General features: G+C 38.4%; 1 protein-coding gene across 15 annotated transcripts in view; it reads right to left on the reverse strand.

Annotated features, from left to right (window-relative positions):
* Positions 1-20,029, reverse strand: part of SYNE1 (spectrin repeat containing nuclear envelope protein 1) — a 316,896-nt gene that overhangs the window by 127,946 nt on the left and 168,921 nt on the right. For all 15 annotated transcript variants that reach the window (XM_055714587.1, XM_055714586.1, XM_055714589.1 and 12 more), the window contains 14 exons: positions 19,170-19,334; positions 17,997-18,314; positions 17,108-17,263; positions 16,240-16,410; positions 15,166-15,492; positions 13,697-13,849; positions 12,222-12,389; positions 10,991-11,167; positions 9,932-10,078; positions 7,621-7,746; positions 5,943-6,119; positions 3,803-4,068; positions 901-3,061; positions 164-501 (listed from right to left, as the gene is read on the reverse strand). In XM_055714587.1, coding sequence (XP_055570562.1) covers positions 164-501; positions 901-3,061; positions 3,803-4,068; positions 5,943-6,119; positions 7,621-7,746; positions 9,932-10,078; positions 10,991-11,167; positions 12,222-12,389; positions 13,697-13,849; positions 15,166-15,492; positions 16,240-16,410; positions 17,108-17,263; positions 17,997-18,314; positions 19,170-19,334 — 4,850 coding nt within the window. The remainder of the gene's footprint in view (positions 1-163; positions 502-900; positions 3,062-3,802; positions 4,069-5,942; positions 6,120-7,620; positions 7,747-9,931; positions 10,079-10,990; positions 11,168-12,221; positions 12,390-13,696; positions 13,850-15,165; positions 15,493-16,239; positions 16,411-17,107; positions 17,264-17,996; positions 18,315-19,169; positions 19,335-20,029) is intronic.

The raw sequence follows: 20,029 nt of genomic DNA on the forward strand, positions 1-20,029 counted from the left end.
TAGAGAACAGAATCCCAGTGCTCTGAATCACAATATCCACTTCTCTCATCAGTAGCACAAACTTTTTACAAAATAAAATCAACGCTGTGATCTCTTTCTTTCATTACCAACAAGAAGGTCTTAAAATGAAAAGAAAATAAGAAAAAAACCCACATTAATATACCTTTGCAACTGCTCTTGCTGGGTTTCGGCTTCTTGCTTTGTCCCTTTGGCCTTTTCCTCCAGTGCAGCTACATTCTGCATCAGCTGCTCTCTTGCTGTGTCTTGGATAAAGGGCTCTATCTCAGACACAAAGCCATGCAATTCTTTCAAATGATTACAGAACTGACTTTCTGTGCTGAAAAATTCAATGTGGTTCCTTAGGTTCTCCTCAGAGTTCTCAACATCAAGACCATTTCTTGCTAAATGTAGAAATTCCTGAGCATCTTCAAGCCAGTCATTTGCTATCTGCATCACTTGGTAGTATCTTTGGCAGAGGCTATATAATTTATTCAAGGTAGCCTGAAATAAAAGGGAAAATTATACAGAGGGCCACAGATATAAAATCCACAGCAGCAACAAAAATATCCTCTGCTAAGAGTCTGGATTTTCCCCATGCTTGTTTTCTTTTCCCTTTATTATTTAAAATACAGGTCTGAAGAGACTATATGGAAGCAGATTTTGAGTGAGTTTGCATTTCTGCACACAGGTGTAAACTCATATCAAGGAAGCCTTTTCCGTGCCCCACCCCCCCCCCCCCCCCCAAGTCAACCACAGCAACAGGCCACAACCTAAGTCATTAATAAAACCAAACAGGATTATTAAAATCAATCTTTTTATGATGATTACAAACATCAAGCCACAGAGCCATCTTCTTCAGCTTCATGAGCGAGAAACTAATGACACTTAGTGTGTGCTAACCTGTCTCATGTGTATAGCTTCTTGAACTTCACCATCTAGTTCTGTCAGCTCAGCAAGAGTGTTTTCCAGGTCAGCAGGTATCAGCTCTTTTGCTTGCATATATCTCTCTTTCTCTTTATTGCTCAGTGCATTCATTATTCGCAGGCTCGACTGCACTTCTTCCTGATGTATCTGAACCTTTCTGATTTCTTCTTGAATGCTTTGCAGTTTGAGGTCCAAACTTAATGTTCCACTAAGTTCTGTTTTCACCCATCTCAACCAGTCAAGTGAGCGGCAGATTTCTGACTGGAAGTCTATGCTTTGCACAAGTCTGTTCTCACACTCCATCACGGTGTCACCAATGGCAGCATGCAAAGTCTTTAGTTTCTTTTGCCAAGACTGCACTTGGTGATTTGTTGCCTCACATGCAGATGAGTCAAGCTGAGGAGAAAGGGCTTCTAGATGTTCAGTTATTCGCTTCAGAAGACTCCCAGAGTCTTGCAAGCTGCCCACCAGAGAATGGTATATCTTCAACTTTTCTTCTATTGGGAGTGTTTCTTCATTTACCTTAATCTGCTCCTTCTTCACAGTCTCTAGTTGTGACTCAAACTGCATACACATTTTCTCATGCTCCTGGCATGCTTCTACTGTGTCTTCCAACAGGTTAATTTTCTGTTCTATTTGCCTCTTCAACTTGTGATACAGCGTGACAAGTTTTAACATCTCATCTGGTTGCCATGGCTGGCCAGTGCTTCGAAAGGCCTCCTTCTTCTGGTTTAGTTCATCCACAGCTGCACCAAGGCTCACCACTTCACCTAAGAGATCTCTGTAGGTCTGCTGGAGTGACACAGCTTCTTTGACTAAAACAGCAGCAGGAGCTTTGTCGGTCTTAGTAAACTGATCTTCTAGCTCAATCAGAGCTTTACTTGTCAACTCAATCAGAGAGGCATACTCTTTTCTGGCATAAATTGCTTCCTGAACCTTATATATTTTTTCTTTTGCCAGTGCAGTGACAATATTGAATTGCTGAGGGAGAATGTTAAGTTTTTCATCGAGATAAGAATGATCCACTTCATTAAGTGATGGTAGGATTTCTTGGCCATCCCTTTGCAGTGTAAGTAACAGATTTTCATATTCTGGAGATTGCTCAAGAATCTGTTGATATTTTGCCAACTGGCTGTAGAGTTCAGAGTTAGAATTCATCACATTGACTTCTGGAAATGTGACAATATCAGCTTGTTTTAGCCAATGGCAAGCTTTATCCAAGTCTTCTTTGAAATATTTCCTGGAAACAATGTTCTTCTCCAGTTCTAACAATCTCTGGTTACACTTTTGTAAAACGGTGTCATACACATTCTGTAGTTCTTGCAGTTTACCTAACACTTCACTTTTTTCTTGTTTTGTTGCTTCTTTCATTAAATCCCTTCCTTGAGCCCACAACCCCATGACTTCATTTTGATAGGCTTTCAGGTTAGCCTGGGCATTCTTACAAGTCCTGATCTGTTTGCTCACATCTTCTGGCAGCAGACAAATGTGTTCCGGAAACATTACCTTCTTCTCATGCTGCTGAATTTGGTTTGTAGCCTGAAAGACTGCCATGAGAAACTGGGTCTTTTCAGACAGTGCTTTGTTCAGGTGCTTTCTCCTCTGGCCAACCAGGTCGCTGAGACAAGCTACATGATGCTGTGCATCAGAAAGTGCTTTCTGCAGCTCCTGCCTTTCATTGAGCCCTAGGCTGGTCATCACCCTGTCAGCATCCTTCACAAGCATCTTCAGAACAAGCTGTTTGGCTTCAAGCTCACTGCAAATGGTAAGATGATCCATGAGAAGACTCTGAGCCAAATCTGGAGGAGGGCTCTGTTTAAGAGCCTCTGAGATACTAGGTTGCTGCTCCTCTGCCCATTCCATTAGTTCCTGAAATCTGGAATGAACCAAACTGAGCTCTTCTAAGGTTGAAACAGAAACTTGAATTTTCCTTTTGACAAGGTCCTCCAGCTGAGTCCAGCGTTGTTCAAAATGACCAAATTGCTCTTTTACTAATTCTTTGTCATCAAGATTCAGATGTTCTATCATCTTCTGTTTCTGATCTTTCAAATCTTCCAGAGCAAATCTCCTTTCCTGCAGTGCCAGTGCCAGTTTTTGCAAAGCTTCAAGGTGCATGTTTGTACTTTCAGCATCAGATCTGTTATCAAAATGGACAGGACAGAAATTATTAGATCCTATCTCAGGAGAGACTTTTAAAAGAGGTCAGGATTAATTATAAGCCCACTATACACTGAAATCAATATGATATAAATACCTATGGTTTTCAGATTCTTTTGAAGGTACCAGTCTTGAATATTAATTTAAAAGTTTAATATTTTGTTCTTCTCCCATTTGTCTACAACGTGGTCATCAGGCTGACCACACAAATTAACATGAATACTTACAGAGCATACTGGTTATATTGCACATATGAACAAATAATGTTCCATGACAGTGACAGCAGCAGTAATAGACTCTCACGAGTTTACACACATCCAGTGTGTTTATGCTATACAAACAAAGCAGCTGCAATCATTTAGCAGCAGCAACTAAGCTTTAATATAATATTCTAACAGATAAAACGCAATATCACAGTGGAAAACACACATGAAACAATAAATACAAATGAAGGAGTCAAAATTCTTGAAATATCATAAAATATTATACCCTGAGATGAGATCAATCAGTACTTGCCTTAAAGACAAACACTGAAGATCTGGCTTCTCAAATTCTCTTTATTTCAATAAAAGTAATAGTCCTATAAGTAATAAGGGAGGCTTGCTTTTAATTAAGCATGGGAAAAGGGATTTTTCGTGGATCAAGCTTAGAGGTATTCTGTAAACAGGTCTTTCAGCATACACACACAAAGTCAGCTTTGTGCATGCTACTCCTTCTTTACCTAGCCAGGTTGTCCCACTCTTTTGTGAGCTTTTCCAAGAAAACTTCGACTACATTCATGCGATCATGGTAGTCCCCCGTCCTCTGCAGATCCTCCTCCCTCTGTAGGAGCAAACTGTGTGCCTGAAGGCAGAGGTCCAGCCACTGGCTGCTCAGTTCTCCTATTTCCTTGTGTTCAGGTGATTCCTGTCCTTGGGTTAGTTTGTTCACCTTCTCAGTCACAGATGTAAGAGCTGACTGCTTAGACTGCAACTTTTGACTGAATTCCTGAAAAAAATACAAGTCAAAACCAATATGGTGACATCTACTCAAAACTGTAAGATGGAATTTAAATTAAAAGTCTGAAATAAATAAATTGTTTAAGGACTGAATTCCTGAAAAAGATACAAGTCAAAACCAATATGGTGACATCTACTCAAAATTGTAAGATGGAATTTAAATTAAAAGTCTGAAATAAATAAATTGTTTAAGGACTAACTATCTGCCCAGGTAAATGCTGTGCAGATGTAAGTTGGAAGAAGTGCCTTCTCCCCTTGCTTAACCTTTTCCGCCATCTTCTCTGGTGAGGACAGGTTGGTTATAGACATGAAAGCAAACCAGAGGAGTTACCAAGTGCCAGTGATAAACAGAAATCACAATCAAGTCACACCTTGCTGTCCAGGGTTCTGGACTAGCTCCCACCATACACTGAAACATGCAAGATAGGCTGGGTCTCAAGAGAATTCATTTTACCAGTACTGTTTCTAGCTCACATTTTTCCTTTTCCTTTTTCATTAGAGACTAAAACTAGGAAGCAGAGTCCATGAGTCAGTAAGCCCCCACATCCATACTTTGTTTTGTTCCTACTTCTATCATAGTAACCATTATCACTGTCATTATTGAAAAAAAAGCCAACGATTATCTAGGTATGATTGCTATTTGAGTTACTTAATTCCAGTAAATAAAGAGTCCACCTGCATACACATTTCTTACCAAATAGGTAGTCACAGAGAACCCAAAAAAACATACAATATACTGACAACTAAGACCAGCCAAATATTTTTCAGCACTTACACACTTTCTAGGATAAGTATCTCTTCCTGAATTCTAGTTCCAGTAACTGTAACTAAACAACCATGCCCAGCTCCAGCACTTTGCTGGGATGACATGTTTTCACTGAGGGCTGGTAGGGGTGCTGGAGGAGAGATGCTGCTGCCCAGGTCTGCCTCATTCCTCTTTGTCACTGCTTCAAATGGAGCCAAGCATCCTACATTAACAGTGCAAATTCAAGGAAAAAATACACATCATGCCAAATCTGTCAGTACAGCAGGTTCCTGCCTCTCATAATAACACAAAGTTCCTGACTGAAATAGTGAAGAAATACAGGCTCCTGCTTCTTCCTGGACTCTAACAATAGGTAGTGTAACAGCTTTCAGTCCACACTGCGCTGAGCTATCTTCAAGGGCTGTAACCATTCAAACATTTGTGTAAAACAGAGATTGAAGAGGAAGTACTTTTCGCCTAACTTCTGTCATATCAGAAAAAGAATCCAAGCTAAGCATAGACAAAAAATGCAAACCCCAAGCACTTCATCTTTTATTAAAGAAATAATCTGTTTTCCTGTTTCTTCTTGTTACTTTACTGATGTTTGTGATGTGTGCAGAATGGCCATATAAAGTCTCTCTTCTGTAATGAATGACTGAAGATCTGAAGGCATTTGTCTCATTATTTAGGGCAAATTCAATCAGGTTTCTATCACAGCCATTCTCCAGTAGTTTTCAAAGTCCAACAACATTCAATAGTTTTCTAGACTAACTTTGAAATAGATTTTGAATAGATTGTGCAGCAAGCACAAGCTGCAGGTCTTTAGGTCCAATGTGATCAGCAACTTGCCTATTAAAAGCAAAGGCAAATCAGAACAGTAGGCTGAAAATTGTCTACTGTCAGAAAGACAAAGCCAGAAAAATATTAAAGTACATTGCATTGCTTTCTGTGTCACCCTGTAGCATCAATAAGGAAACACTCTTTCCTCTGTATTCTCTGCTCTTGCTCACAACATATTAGCAATTGTATGTAATGCTGCATATAACATGATTCATAATAGCATCAGCCACAGGATGAGAAACTTCTTTACCTTCTGTTCTTAACCAAAGTCTCCTTACCTTAACCTGAAGTACCATATTCTGGGCAATGTTTATCTCCAGCTCTGCCCGTCTCCTTTTCAAATTCTGTAGTTGTTGATCTGCATCCTGGAAATATATCCAGAGTTCAGCCTTCATTTGTTTGATCTCTTCCCAGCCTTGGGCCAAGTACTGTGAGTGCACTATCTGTTGCTCAATCTAGAAGAAAAGAAATTAAAAGGAGTAGGAATGCTTTAATGCATCCATTTTTGGAGAACGGAAGATGAGTACCATTCTTCCTCTGAGCATAATACTGTAGTAAAGCAGATCTCTGCACTAGATTCTGAAAGAGCTAATATCACCCACAAAAAGGAAGAGTCCTAAGCTTCAAAAGTCATAAAAATCAGACTTATCAAAGGAAAGCTGTGGGGAAAAAAATACCATCATTCACCCTTGAGAGAAGCAAGTTTGTTTATGAGTGTGTGTATTTCAAAGTGAGCTCAGTCTTCTGTTAAAGCTTAAATCAACTGTATGATTTCGTCTATTGCATGCCAAGAATATTGCTGGACTGCACCCTACATGCCTTCATAATGACCAAATAAAAGCTTAAACAAAACACTTTTCATTTGATTTTCTTATACCAGTTGTTCTGCCTATATGTCTTTTGTAAAACGCCAGTAAGAAGAATGCTTAAGAAGAAAGATCTGAGCCCATCAGTCACCTTAAACCACTAGTAACAGAGCTTCTTTTGCTCCAAATACAGCAGTAGGGCACCTTTAAGGTTTAGACACTCAACATATATATGTAACTCAAGGAGCTTAGTATATGTCAGCACTGTACCACCTGTGATTTCTCAAAAATGTTTCACTACTACTTATATATAAGGACAATCTTACTCTGATGTTTGGAATGCTTTATAGCTATTCAGCATTTGGCCTGCCATGTTTTTATGGATTACATGGATTTATACAATTTGCTCCTCTGGTATGGAATACTGTTACTGTATATATTAGATTTTTACCCTTTGTAGAAGTAGTTTCAAAAGTTTGGTTGTGTCTGTATATGAAACTGAGGTTTTTGTGTTTATAACAACTTATAAAAAAGGAATGCTTATAATGTTTCTTTTAAAATAACTTATGTTTATAGTTTTATTCTAAAATCAAGTATTAAGCTTCTTTAAAGCTTAAAATTGAAGGACACTTCTATAAATTCATATGCTGGAATAGATGCACTCTGATTTATGAATTGAACCATCATAATTTTTTATGATTATTATAATTAACGTATTAGTATACCCTAATAAGAACCTCAGTCTACTATTGAATAAATAACAGTAAAATATGTCTAAGCTTTAATAAGTACAGAGAAGAATATATTGAATTGTGTTTTATGAAAACAAATAATTTGGATCAGTTTTTTTTCCACAGAATGTTATTTGTGTGGCTTTAGACCAACATCTTGTAACACTGCCTAAGTACATTTAGCAAACTACATCATGTATTTTTGCATTACTACCAGGATAGCACTGAGTGGATTTAATAAAAAGAAATAATAAATAAAAGCAGAAAGAAAAAACTATTTCTAAAAGAAATACTTCAGATGAAAGTAAGATGACATTTTTTTAAGCTACTACCCAATATGACCTTTTTAATAGAGGACAGATCAAGGCAGTGAAAGCTCTAAAAAGGATTAAAAGTGGGTTGTTGTGGTTATCTTGTACCGTTTGTTTCGTTTGTTGAATATCTGTTGCTGTACTCTTCACTGTGGCATCTGACAGATCACACATGGAGCACAGAAGATCCAAGTATGTATTGGCCTGCTCCTGCAGAGCCCGGAAATGTTTTACCTGAGGGAAGACAGTCCTCAAATAAACTCTGAGACTGTGGAAGTAACCTCTTATTTTAATACAGTCATGCATTTTAATATTTGTACTTTAGTTTATTATTTCCAAAAGATACACTATTTTATTAGTTAAGGCTACTCTATGATAATTATGGAAGAGAGTAATTCTTAAAAACTTGATTATCATCCAATTATAAAAGTATTTAGTGACATATGCATTACCTAACTTCTTTCTTTCTTTATAAAGTGTTGGATAGATACATCCAGTTTCAACAAGGTGACTTTATTTCCCTAGGTGAATGGGAAGCAGGGCTTTATCTGATTAATACAGTGTCATGTTCCTATATCTATAAAATTCTCTAGTGTCTGATAGCTCATGAGGAATCCATTCTAGCAGCACAAAAAGCTTTCCCACGCCTTCTGAAACCCTCCCAATGTCCCCAATATCTACGATTGTCAAGATCAGACAACATGATGCTTTTGAGGATCCTTGCTCTCAACACTGCCTGTAGGAGCTCACCTCTTCCTATGAAGAGTTTCCACATCCCAATAGGAAATGGTGATATTAGTGTTGACAAGCAGGGCGATAACACACCTCCTTGAGTCCCAGGGAGGAGACATGAGTGCCTACCTAACGCAGAGGGCCAGTGGCGGGTCCTCGAGGGCAAAAAGCTGAACACAACAGCAGTGTGCCTTTGCAGCAACCCCAAATTACTGTGTTAGCAAGAATGCAGACAGCAAGCTGTTGGAAGCCATTACTCTCCTGTACTTGTACTTGTCAGGTTGTCCCTGGTGTATTTGGCCCAGTTTCCCTCTTCCCCCATAGAAGAGATATGGCAAACTGATGCAAGTCCAGCAAAGGGCCAGGGGAATACAGGGCTGTAGTATATGGCATTTAGGTGGGTCTGAAGGAACTGGGCTTGTTCAGCCTGGAAAAGAGAGGCTAACTGCGGTCTGCCATTACTTAAAATGGTAGGGGTCAGGTTGGGGCAGTACTGAGAAGACGGAGCCAAACTCTTTGCCAAGGTGAGCCGAAAAAGGACTAGAGGGAAAAGTGACAAGCTGCAACAAGGAAATTCTTCCTAGATATGAGGGAAATTATTTTTCACACAGAACAGTTTAGCACTGGAACAGGACCCTGATCCTCAGGGATAGTCAAGGCCCTCAGCGCGCCAAAGAGCTCTGCAACCTCTATCCCCCTCTCCCTGGGGTTTGCCTTCATCTGCTTAGGGCCAGCCCTGACTAGTCTCAGCTGGGACCTGGCCAATGGAGAGGTGTTCAGAAGCCTTCCCCCTTGCTCAAGAGCTGTGTGTAAGCTCAGGCCCTCACCCACCCATGGACATCACCTGAGCTACGCTATAGGTGCATCTGTGCCTGGCAGATCCTGCTGGCCTCGCCTTGCTGCCCCGACCTGCTTCCACCTGGGGCTGGCCTCATCACTACAGACTTGCCTGGTGATCACCAGATGGTGGCTGACACCAGGGGAACTCTGCTTTCCTCACCTGTGTGCTGCAGATCTGCAGGTCACCAGGAAGGTGCTGCCCTGCTGGCCCCACTGTCACACCCCCCTGCTCCCCCTGCCTCGCAGAGCTGCCATCTATAGTATTTCAAGGTCTCTATTAAGCCACGTGGTGGATGAGACAGCCCTGAATTCCAGCATTTTTAGTACCATACCGCTTTAATTTAAAAACAAGGTACAAATGCAATATAAAATACATTGTTACTAAGAATAACCAAGAAGAAAAGAAACCATTCTTAATGGCTAATGTGGGCTAGAGGCAGTTCTATGCTTTTAGGTTGAAAAATTGTTTTAATTGTCTGATAACAGACTCTGTCCATGGTACTATGAAACCAGGTCTCACACAGGAACATTAATAGACAGATGGGCAATTGGACAAGCAGAAACATACAACCTCTCTGCTAAGCACATATGTGGAGTATCTGAGCAGGTTTATCTAATTAGCCAACTTTTGTCAGGTAACACACTTCTAAGCATTAAGCAGAGCTAGCAAAAACCCTGAGTGATTTTTCACCTATGGTTATTTTTCACTTAAGGTATTCCTTTTGGACCTGGGAATAAACAACGTGGCTATGCAGCCCTCTGAGAATACCTAATTCTATTAAAATGAAGCTCTTACCTGAACTCACTTTATTACAGATAACAGCATTTCCAAGTGCTGAACTTTTACCTGTTTAACTGCATCTGCCAGACTGAAAGGTGGCCAGGTAGCTGGCTTTAGCTCTGACTGCACTGTAGACAGCCAAGTCTGGCACTGTTGTAGGGTATCTTGATGATTAACATGCTTCTGGAGTTCATGTTCCAAACTCTGGTACACCTAAAAGAAACATTTTGTAAGGTCACTGCATTTTCAAACACTGCTATTGCCTCTCCCACCTTGAAAACTGCAGATGAGCCAGAATTATTAAGACTGTGGTTATTTTAGCCCTTGTACATAAAAGTACCAAGAGATGAAAGCTCCTTAAGCTCTCACGGCATCTCGCTAATTTGTGGAGAAGATGGGACAGTACCTAAGACACAGCTTCCGGAGAAAAAAATAATTAAAAAAAAAGATATAAACAAAGACCCTTATCTCTTATTTCTGTATTCTTGGTCAACATTTTGCCATCAATCTAGTATGAGATTTTACTACTTTTACAAATCTTACTGACTATGAAGTGTACTTTTGGGGATTTTGTTTTGTTTGCTTGGGTTTGTTTGGTGGTGGTCGTTGTTTTTGTTGGGTTTTTTTAGACTATGCTAGCTTGATCTCCTAATTGGATTAACAGAATGACCCAGCTAGCCCTTCTTAACTGTATATTCTGGTTTTACTAAGAGAGCAAGCATTTCCTAGCGCATAGTTAAGACCCATTATGTATGTATGTAAACTACTGACACTAAGAGTGCAATTTGCTCCCTAGTATTTGAAGTAGGAATAGTTTCATTTCTTTGCTGCAGGTGCTTGGAAGCTACTGTAACGTGAAGGCAGTGAGAGCGTAGAGATTAAGGTAAAAACTGATAGGCAGCTAGTTTTACTGGCTGCAAACAACATTGTAACATTCAGATCACAAGGAATTGGAACTCCAGCACAGTAATGATGAAGTGACCTGTAGTAACCTGTAGGCTCAATTTAAATAGAAACAATTTAAGTAGAAAGAGGTTTACACCATTAAAAGAAACCAGTACTTCCAGAAATAATAATGCGTGTTATTCCTACATGGCATAAAAACATTTTTGAAACAAGCCTTACTCTTTGGGCTGTGCTACATATGGCAGAATAGCTGTCCTTTGTCCCCTGAAGATGGCTTTGTATGTTTTGCTTAAATTTTGCTTGAAGATGTTCTGTGCATTGATTGATCAAGTAATCTCCTTTACTCTGAAGGTTGTTCAAACGGTCTTCAAATCCTGCAATTTCTTCCATAACAGCCTAAGAAACAGATAAAATATTTTTGCAGAAATATTTTGAACTTAAAACATGTTCTGCATTACAGCTTTTTAAATGAGCTGGCATTTTTTTGTTTTTTTTATTGAGGGGGTTTTTTCCCCTCCCTTAAACACTCTTTGTCTTCGGATTTAGAAAAAAGTTTTCAGACAATGTGTATTGTTATTATTCTTACAGTCGAGCTATCAGAGTTTATGTTCATTGTAAAATCACTGTCAAAAGTCTGTACATAGATATCCCACAGAAACATCAGTAGCACTGTCATAATGTGTAAACATTATATGCTCATGCCCCAAAACTACCCTTAATCTTCCTTTGTTGCACTCTCCAGGGCTCCAACAACTTCTTTTGTGTCTAGTAATGACTAAATCTGATGTTGTATATCTTTTTCCATTAGCTCTTTCACTGCAGACAGTTCTTTCCATTGACTTTGATGGAGCCCAGTTTTTATCCAAGGTGGTTACTTAAAGAATAACACACTAGTCACAATGAGTTAAGAGTTCAACATTTGCCCTTGGAATCTCAGTTTCAGTGACCGGTGGGGAGGGTTGAATTTTTCTTTCGTTTATCTTCTAGAAACCATCAGCTATTGATGTAGTGAATGATTACCATTAATAGCAACCATAACAATACCTTGAATAAAAGCAATGGAGGAAATGTTAAAACCTAATAGAGGGGAAACAAGTATTTGAAATTATAAAATATTTTTTATTCTTAGAAGTACCAGAGCAAAAAATGCCATAGAAGTAAAATAAGCCTAATCTGCTTTTTGTGGTTTATGTCCTGGCACATCTCAGCAAAAATCTGACAGCGTACAACAAAGCTCTTGTGCAGCAGATGCAGTCTCATCCAAGAAATAGTGCTAACAACAAGGTAGATTTATTAACTGCATTAATGACACTGATGCTTATTTACACAGCAGTAAGAGGAATAAAACAGGTGAATGAAAAATAACTAAAGCTCTGGAGTGGAGACAGAAAAGCAAAGAAGAAAAATTCTGGTTTACCAGACAAAGGAAGTTTACTCAACAGAAACCCACCTTGTGGTTAGCTAGTTGCTGAGTGATTATTTCAAGACTGTTACTCTCCATAAGGTCAGGGCTGACCAGCCTGCTGGACATATGTAACAACCATTTCTCCCCTTCTTGCAAATCACTATTGTAATCCTCATGTTCTTTCACTCTCACCTCTAAGGTTTCAACGTATGCCTGCAGGTCCACAAAAATAAAAATTAAATATTCAGGTAATCATAAGAATACAAAAAGACCTTAAACAAAAATAACACCAAGAGCTTGAAAACATGAGTAAGCATATCTTCTAAATTTATATTCCTGTGAGAGGCTCTCACATGATTACACTGTTAAGGAGGACATTGTCAAAGGGATTACTTTGAAGACAGAGGGAACACTGAGGACCTCCTTACCTCAAGGAACACTTACCAATTTGAAACTACATTCACTTAGAAACAGTTACTATCTCTCTGAGAGACTGCACATGACCTACCAGATGTTATGGTTGGGTGCCTGCTGCTTACAGCCTTTGCACATACATATTGCCTGTGATTGTGGTAGGCAAATAAAGGATGTGCACATTGAGTTAAAATCTATTTATTCTTTTTAAGATTTTTCATAAGTTTCTCTACATTTAAGTCATCAACATTACATCTAAATGCAACAGACACCAGTTTTGTGGTATAGACCAGAGGAATGTCTGTAAACTAAAAACCAACTGTGAAAAAAATAAAATCATCTGCTATTGGTGGACGGATTGGCAATAAATGTACTTTGGTCAAACATAAGTACTAACATGGTTTGCAGAGCTTATCCTTGTTAGGAGTGTAAGCTATTAAGAGCTTTAGGTATAATCATACTTTAGAGTGTACTTAGAAGTATTAGATCATTCAAAGTACTACATACATATGGACTAACAAATCAATGTTAATTAATAACATCCTTGCTGAATTAAATTATATCCATCTTGCAGTTCATTTTCTCCAATGACTTCCATTCAACACTAAACTAGATTAAACAGGGTTTGTGTGAGATCTAGCAGAAACAAGAGACAAAATGGTATAACATAAGGGTACCCATCTGTCCCTTCAAGAAATAAAGTATTTAAAAATCTATTCAAAGTAATTAGAAATAGTAGCAATAGTACAAACTAGTCACTGATATATTTCCCCTTAATTCTACAAGGACTTCATCTGTCACACTCAAAATTTATTTCAGCTACTCTTGTTAGATTTATGTAGGTAGAAGTTCTTTCCATAATCCAGAATCTGCCACCCCCCCCCCCAAAAAAAAAACAACCCAACAAAACAAAACAAAAAACCCAACAACAAACCCATAAACAAAAACCAACAAACCACCCCACAACCAAAAAGTAATTAAATTTAACTGGCTCTGTGCACAGGCTGTGACATGACAACATGAAGCAAGAAAACAGTCAACTTCTTAAAGAGGGTAAAAAATATAGTAAATTGAAAGAACCTAGAGTTCTCTTCCTGACTGTTTACCTTTGTTGTGCTGCAGAGTTCCTGGTAACTGCTCTGAAGGTCTTGAACATTGTTCTTTAGACTCACATCATTCACCAGATCAAAAAGTGCTTCTCCCTTTTCAATCACTGATTTTATTGAAGGCTCATGGGACAGAACAGTCTGCTGTATAGACTACAATGCAAGCAATAATTAAAATATAACTATTGAACACTGAAGATCTATTTCACTAACGTTCCTTTGACCTGATGCACGGCCTTCTATCATAGCATGTATCATGTTTTCCAGATGAGAATAGCTTTGCTGCCAGTACAAGACTGTTTCTCAGCCATGCCTTGAGGTAACAGCTTTGCAGGCATCTAAAAGCGATTGCTCCTTTTGTGAGTGGCTAGTAGCACGGCTAATAATCTGGAGTTGGTGAAGGAAAGGGAGTTAATATCTGTGAAGAGGCAAGTGTTAGGGATAAAACTTGTTCAGAGGAACAAATTCTGCAAATAGGTGGGAAAGTACCACCAAAGCCATCCCCTTAATGAGACAGTATGCAGACGAGCATGTAAAACTGTACTCTCAAATGCAGGCAGTCTGATCTCATGTCATTGTGCCACTGGTTCTGTCAGCGTGGCATATGCCCACCATCCATCAAATGACAGTGAGGTACCAGCTCCCCAAATGTGTAGAAAGCAAACACGTAGCTATAACATATGACTCTCAGTATCGAAGCTGGCGAGGGGCAGTGGGCAGTTTCAGAGAGAAAGCCTTGATGCTGTGCAGGTACTGCTCAGCAATAGCCAAAACACTGGTTTGTTAGCAACACTCTTCAGCCACAAATGTAAAGCACAGCACTGTATGGGCTACTATGGGGAGAGTTAGCTCAATCCCAGCCAGGCCCAGTACACAATTTATGAAACATCTGTAATCCTGGAATATTTTACAAAAACCTCATTAGAAGAAGCAATGGGGTTTGCGGTCAATTTTTTCTACTCATTTTTATGACTGGAAAAAAACCAAAAACAAACCTTAATTTAAATCCTAACTAAAAACAGAGGAGGCTATAGCAGCTGACTGCCTTAGATGCTGGTTGAGCTGGGACATCCAGCTTTAACCAGAAAGCTTATTAAGCCAAGGCAAACAGAAGCAATGTCTGCAGTGAAGAAAGACCAACTGATTTCTATCCTTGCTTAAAACAGCTGTCAACTCTGTTGATATCAATGAAATTATGCATATGTGTACCCACAAAAGAATTGTCCATTAACAGGAAATTTTATGGTATGGGAGCCTTATTAGGACATCAGCACTTGAAATGCAGGTGCTCACTCTATTTTGTAGATGCAGGTGTCATGTATGTTTTCACTTTGATGCTGATTTGGACATCCAGATCAGACATCTCATACATCTGTTGAAGAAACTTGAATGGGCATTTGTATCAGAGGATGTATTGCAAGTCACCAGGTCAAAATCGATTTGACAGTACAATGATAAACGCTTTTTACCTTGTATTTGGACAACTGGGCCTTCTTCTCATAAAGTTCACTCTTTGGCTCCACAGGAGAGCGTAACATGGCTTGGTACTCCATGACCCACTGAGTCTGTGCCTTGTACTTGTCTGAGAACTCCTTTGCCAGCTGAAGGCACTTCTCTGAAGTCATGTGCTCTTTCCTGATAGAGCCAGCCAGTTCTTCAAGCTGTTCCACATGATCTCCAATTTCTTTTCTTAGCTGGTCAACTTCATTTTCTTCCATGTACTTCACAGCTCGCTCCCCCTTCTCGCGGGCGGATTTCAGTAAACTGTGCCCTATGTCCATATCACTCAATAGCAGCTGTGAAAGAGGTGTTGGTTAACAGAAAAATATATGCAAGCACTTCCCTTTTTTTATCTATTCAATGTAGTTCTACTGCCAGTGAAAGGCTAATGATTATTTTTTATTTATTTTTTTTTTAATTTTGCTAAGGATACAGAAGGAATTGCTAGGGAAATTGAATAGACTGCATTACAAAATTGCCTGGAGTTAAAGTGTGGTAAACTAGAAGGAAGCAGAAAAAGCAAATACTTCTGCACTGGGCTTGTGAAGATAAACAGAGAAAATGAGGGCTATCAGGAGAGGATTCATACTCCAGATTTTGGAACAGATCAAAGTTTTCCTTTAGTGTAATATATTTAAGCTGCAGAACATAAGAAAAACTCATCTACAACTCTGAGATGAAATGTGAGATTTACTACAGATTTATTTAAATGAGAAGAAATAGGAAGCACTTCTTGCCACAGTGTATACTGGTATAAAATACACATGACAGGATGCCTTGCGAGGGGAATTTATTTGAAGTTTTAAACTAAAACAAAACGCATACAAACATGTCTTACATAAAGATAGGACTGTATTATTTAACTTCAACAACAAAATTGTGATCTAATGTGTATACCACATTAGAACAGAAAGTTTTATACTGGGTGGCCTTTATCCTATTAGCTTCTCTGGGCAAGGCAAAGTCAGAATTTGGAGCAGCTGTTAAGATGCATGTTAAAATATAGCCTCTCTGTGGTGAAAAGAAACACAAGAAAGCTGTACCTCTAGTTTCTGCATTTTTTTCTCCATTGCTGTTTTATCAACCACATCAAACTTGGTGATCACATTTCTGAAGTTTTTGTTAGTAGCTCTGTACCAATTTGTGTAAGCACTGAAAGCCAGTTCAGACTCCTCCATACAGCGTATTTCTTCTTCCAGAAACTTTATTTGCTCCTTCAAACAAATATGGAGGGTAGGGGAAGAAAACAAGAACCACCCAGATGTTTAACTTTGCTATTCTCTAAAGACTACATTAAATTGCTATTTATTAATAAAACCTGATATACTAAGATTAAACACATAGGTTTTGAGTACTGTCATATCTAGTGGAAAGTTCTCACTGGGGTCTTGTCAGAGCATACATACAGCAATCACTAGTGTTAAAACTGAATTAATACTAAATACTGAAAAGGTACTTGTATTTTGAAAATTGAATTGTGACTGGTGATTATGGTACTATGACACACTTACTACTTAAAATAACCTGAAGATTGTACCTTATCGACTCAAATTTCCCCTGTAACTCTGTGTTTCAGTAGTAACATGAAAACATTTATCTAGAAGTCATTTAGCATTCAAACATACTGAATTCTGAATTTCTCTCCTGCAACTGCAAAAAAGGTAGTAACATCATCTGACAATTAATGTATATTTTTGGAAAGGCATTATCCCAATTATGGCTCTCTAATACATTTAGTCCAATGAAATCTACATATATGCGTGTATATATATATATGAAATATATATGTGACTTGTATTGAGTCTACAATAATGAATAAACTCCGATGAAGTCTAATTAAGAAACTCTGTTTATATTTACTTCTTAAATGACAATTTATGGTGGCACAATTAATTAATTTTCATTACTTACCAAGACATGAAGAAGAAGAGTTTGGTAGCGAGATGTAAGTTGCGTAGCCTGGCTTCCCATTCTACTTGCAGTGAGACTTCCCTCTAGTATTTGCTGAGCCAATACCCCAACTTCCTCCACATCATCTTTGTAGACTGTAATTTCTTCATGCCACTTCTATGACAAAGACATTATCTAGCTTATATGACTGATTCAAACATCTTAAACACAACAGGAATTCGTAACTAAGTCAGGAAATCATTGAAAATAAAAAGAAATACATGGTTGTAAACAAGGATTTACAATAGGAAAACAAAACAGAATCTGATGAATTTTAATGTCATGAATATGCTAAAAGTTTTATCATACCATATGGACTGCATTTCGTTACAATAGATTCAATACTTGCCCCCCAGATAAGAATAGATGTGCAACCTGGACTTCCCATAGAATTTGCCCAAAGTTTTAAAGGTGACTATACAGCATAACCTTGAATCTCTTCAAATCCGCTTCCTGTGTTTATGTGCTTATTCAGAACTATGTCTTCTCCTTGCAGTGACTAAAGGAAATCATTACATCAACACAGCAGAGACTTCACTGTACAGTCGGGCACATTTTACTCTTGTTACCACATTAACACTTTCCAGGACCAGCCTCTGTCCTCGGTTATGCCTTCACATACCACAGAGCATATGAACTCCACATTTCCCCATGAGAATTCAATATTGGTAGAGCCACACCTCTACCCACTAAATGGGAGGAACCTGGACCCAGAAGACATGAAACTTTCTTGGATCCGTAACTCAATAAATTGCAATAAGTTCCTGTCATTTTCACAGTGCAACCAGGAACTGATGTGGAAACCTCACATGATATTTTGTTTAAGGAATGCCTTAACTACATTCTTTACCTTCATTTGTTGAAGCTGCATCTCCTTTGTTGCTCTACCAGACTGCCTCCCAGTCCTGATAGCAACTTTCTCCTCCAGATCTGTTAGCCAGTCATTAACCTTCTGAAATTTTTTCTCCATCAACCTCAGTCTGCTCACAGTGGCATTTAATTGGCTTCTTGCTTCAGAAAGCCTGTGCTGATAACCTTGCCAATCCTGCCGTAATGATTCCAGGGCTCGGTCTTCTACTTGGGGAATACCCCAGGGAATCACCTCCTCTCTGGCATGGACAGCAGCATTCAATAATGCTTGTCCTTCTGCACAGTGCACCTGCAGCTCCTGTGAAGGCAGTTAAGGATACATACCCTACATTAACAGCTTGCTTTCACACGTGGCAAACAAAGCCCTGATTCTACTTAAGACAAAAGCAGTTACCTCACATTATCTAGATATTCCCTTTAGTTATCTATGGTTGACACATAACCAGGAAATTACCTTAACAAAATACCACGGTGTGTCGTCTTAGTTTATATTTGAGTATATATTCAGATTTTCAAAATGGATTCAGATTTTGTAAAGTAACCTGTAATAACAAGACATATATGCAGAGTCCCTGATCATACAAAGACCTTCTCAATATCCTGAATACAGTAATAAATATTTCATAACTCAAATACAGACCTTTTGCTAATTCAACAACAATTATGAGAGTATTCTAAGTCAGCTTAAGATCATAACTTAGAAATTACTGAAGTACTAGAGGTTCAACCTTCCCATGGGAGCTAATTTACATGACTGGAACTGCCTGAAAGCAGATGCATCTGCACTGTAAGCAATAAAAGATGAAAACCCAATGAAAACAATACTTTTGATATTCTATGAAACATAGGGAAAGGAAGAGACAGGTAAACATCCAGAACAAATTCAATACTTGCAAGAAAGTATTAGTATGCCTGGAGATTTTGTTCAAGTCCTGACACCTTTTTCTGCAAATAAGTGACAATAATTTCCACTGACACTACTGGAACTACTTCTGAGTGGCAAAGTACTTACATATAATGTGATTCCAAGCTGTTCTTGAGATGAAAAAAAGAGATGTCTGGTAATTAATATTATTCTGTTATTTCAAAAGTAGGATTATTTTTTTATTATTATTTAATTTTTTTTTTACTTAGGATGTCACACATTATGTACCTGTAAGTCTCGGAGTGTTGCCTCCTGTTTCTGGGCATCACCATCAAGATGTGATAAACAATCAAGTTGTTCCTGTTCCTTCTCCAGCCACGCTTCAAAAGCCTTCAGATTTCTTTGGTACTCTTGATGTAAGTTAAGCAGTCCTTCAGCTTTTGTTACTGCCTCCTGCTTGTTAAAATATTTACATATATGTATATACATCTTACTGTATTATCAAACCAAGAAAATGAAAAACCTAGACTTTCATCATGGGGAAGATTTTGTATCTGATGCTGAGCTTTCCTAGAATTCAACGGTACTTGGATTCTCAGGATGATTTAACCAATTACAGGAAAAGAGAGCAAATGTGAGGATACAGATACATATCCTAAAAGATTCTTCATAAAAGATTCTTCATGTAAGTTTGTGACTTCTGGGATATGAAGTTTTGATCTGGAATCACTTTTAAGTCACACCTTAGTGTCTAATAACAAAAGACCTTCTTAATTTTAATACCAATTTAAATTAACTTTCCTAAAGTAATTAATAAGAGTATGAGCTTAGAAATGGCTTATTTTTTCTTTGCATGATTTTTTTTTTTTTGCCAATGGCAAAATCTTAATCTTCTATTGAGACTACCTAGTATCCTTCACATCTGAAGAGTGCCCCAGCCCTCTACAGGCAGTTCCTCCAGAGCACAGTGAGAAACTGACTGCAAGTCTGCTTCGTACGTGGGCGAGCAAGTTACAGTACTTTCACAGCCCAGCAATAAAATATTACCATATCTGGAATACAGCAGGAAAGGCATCATCTGTTAGTGTAAAACTAGTCTTTCTAAGCACAAGAAAAGTATAATACAAGTAATTTACATCCTCTAAGAA

Source organism: Falco cherrug, chromosome 6 (assembly GCF_023634085.1).
Source record: "Falco cherrug isolate bFalChe1 chromosome 6, bFalChe1.pri, whole genome shotgun sequence".
NCBI lineage: Eukaryota > Metazoa > Chordata > Aves > Falconiformes > Falconidae > Falco > Falco cherrug.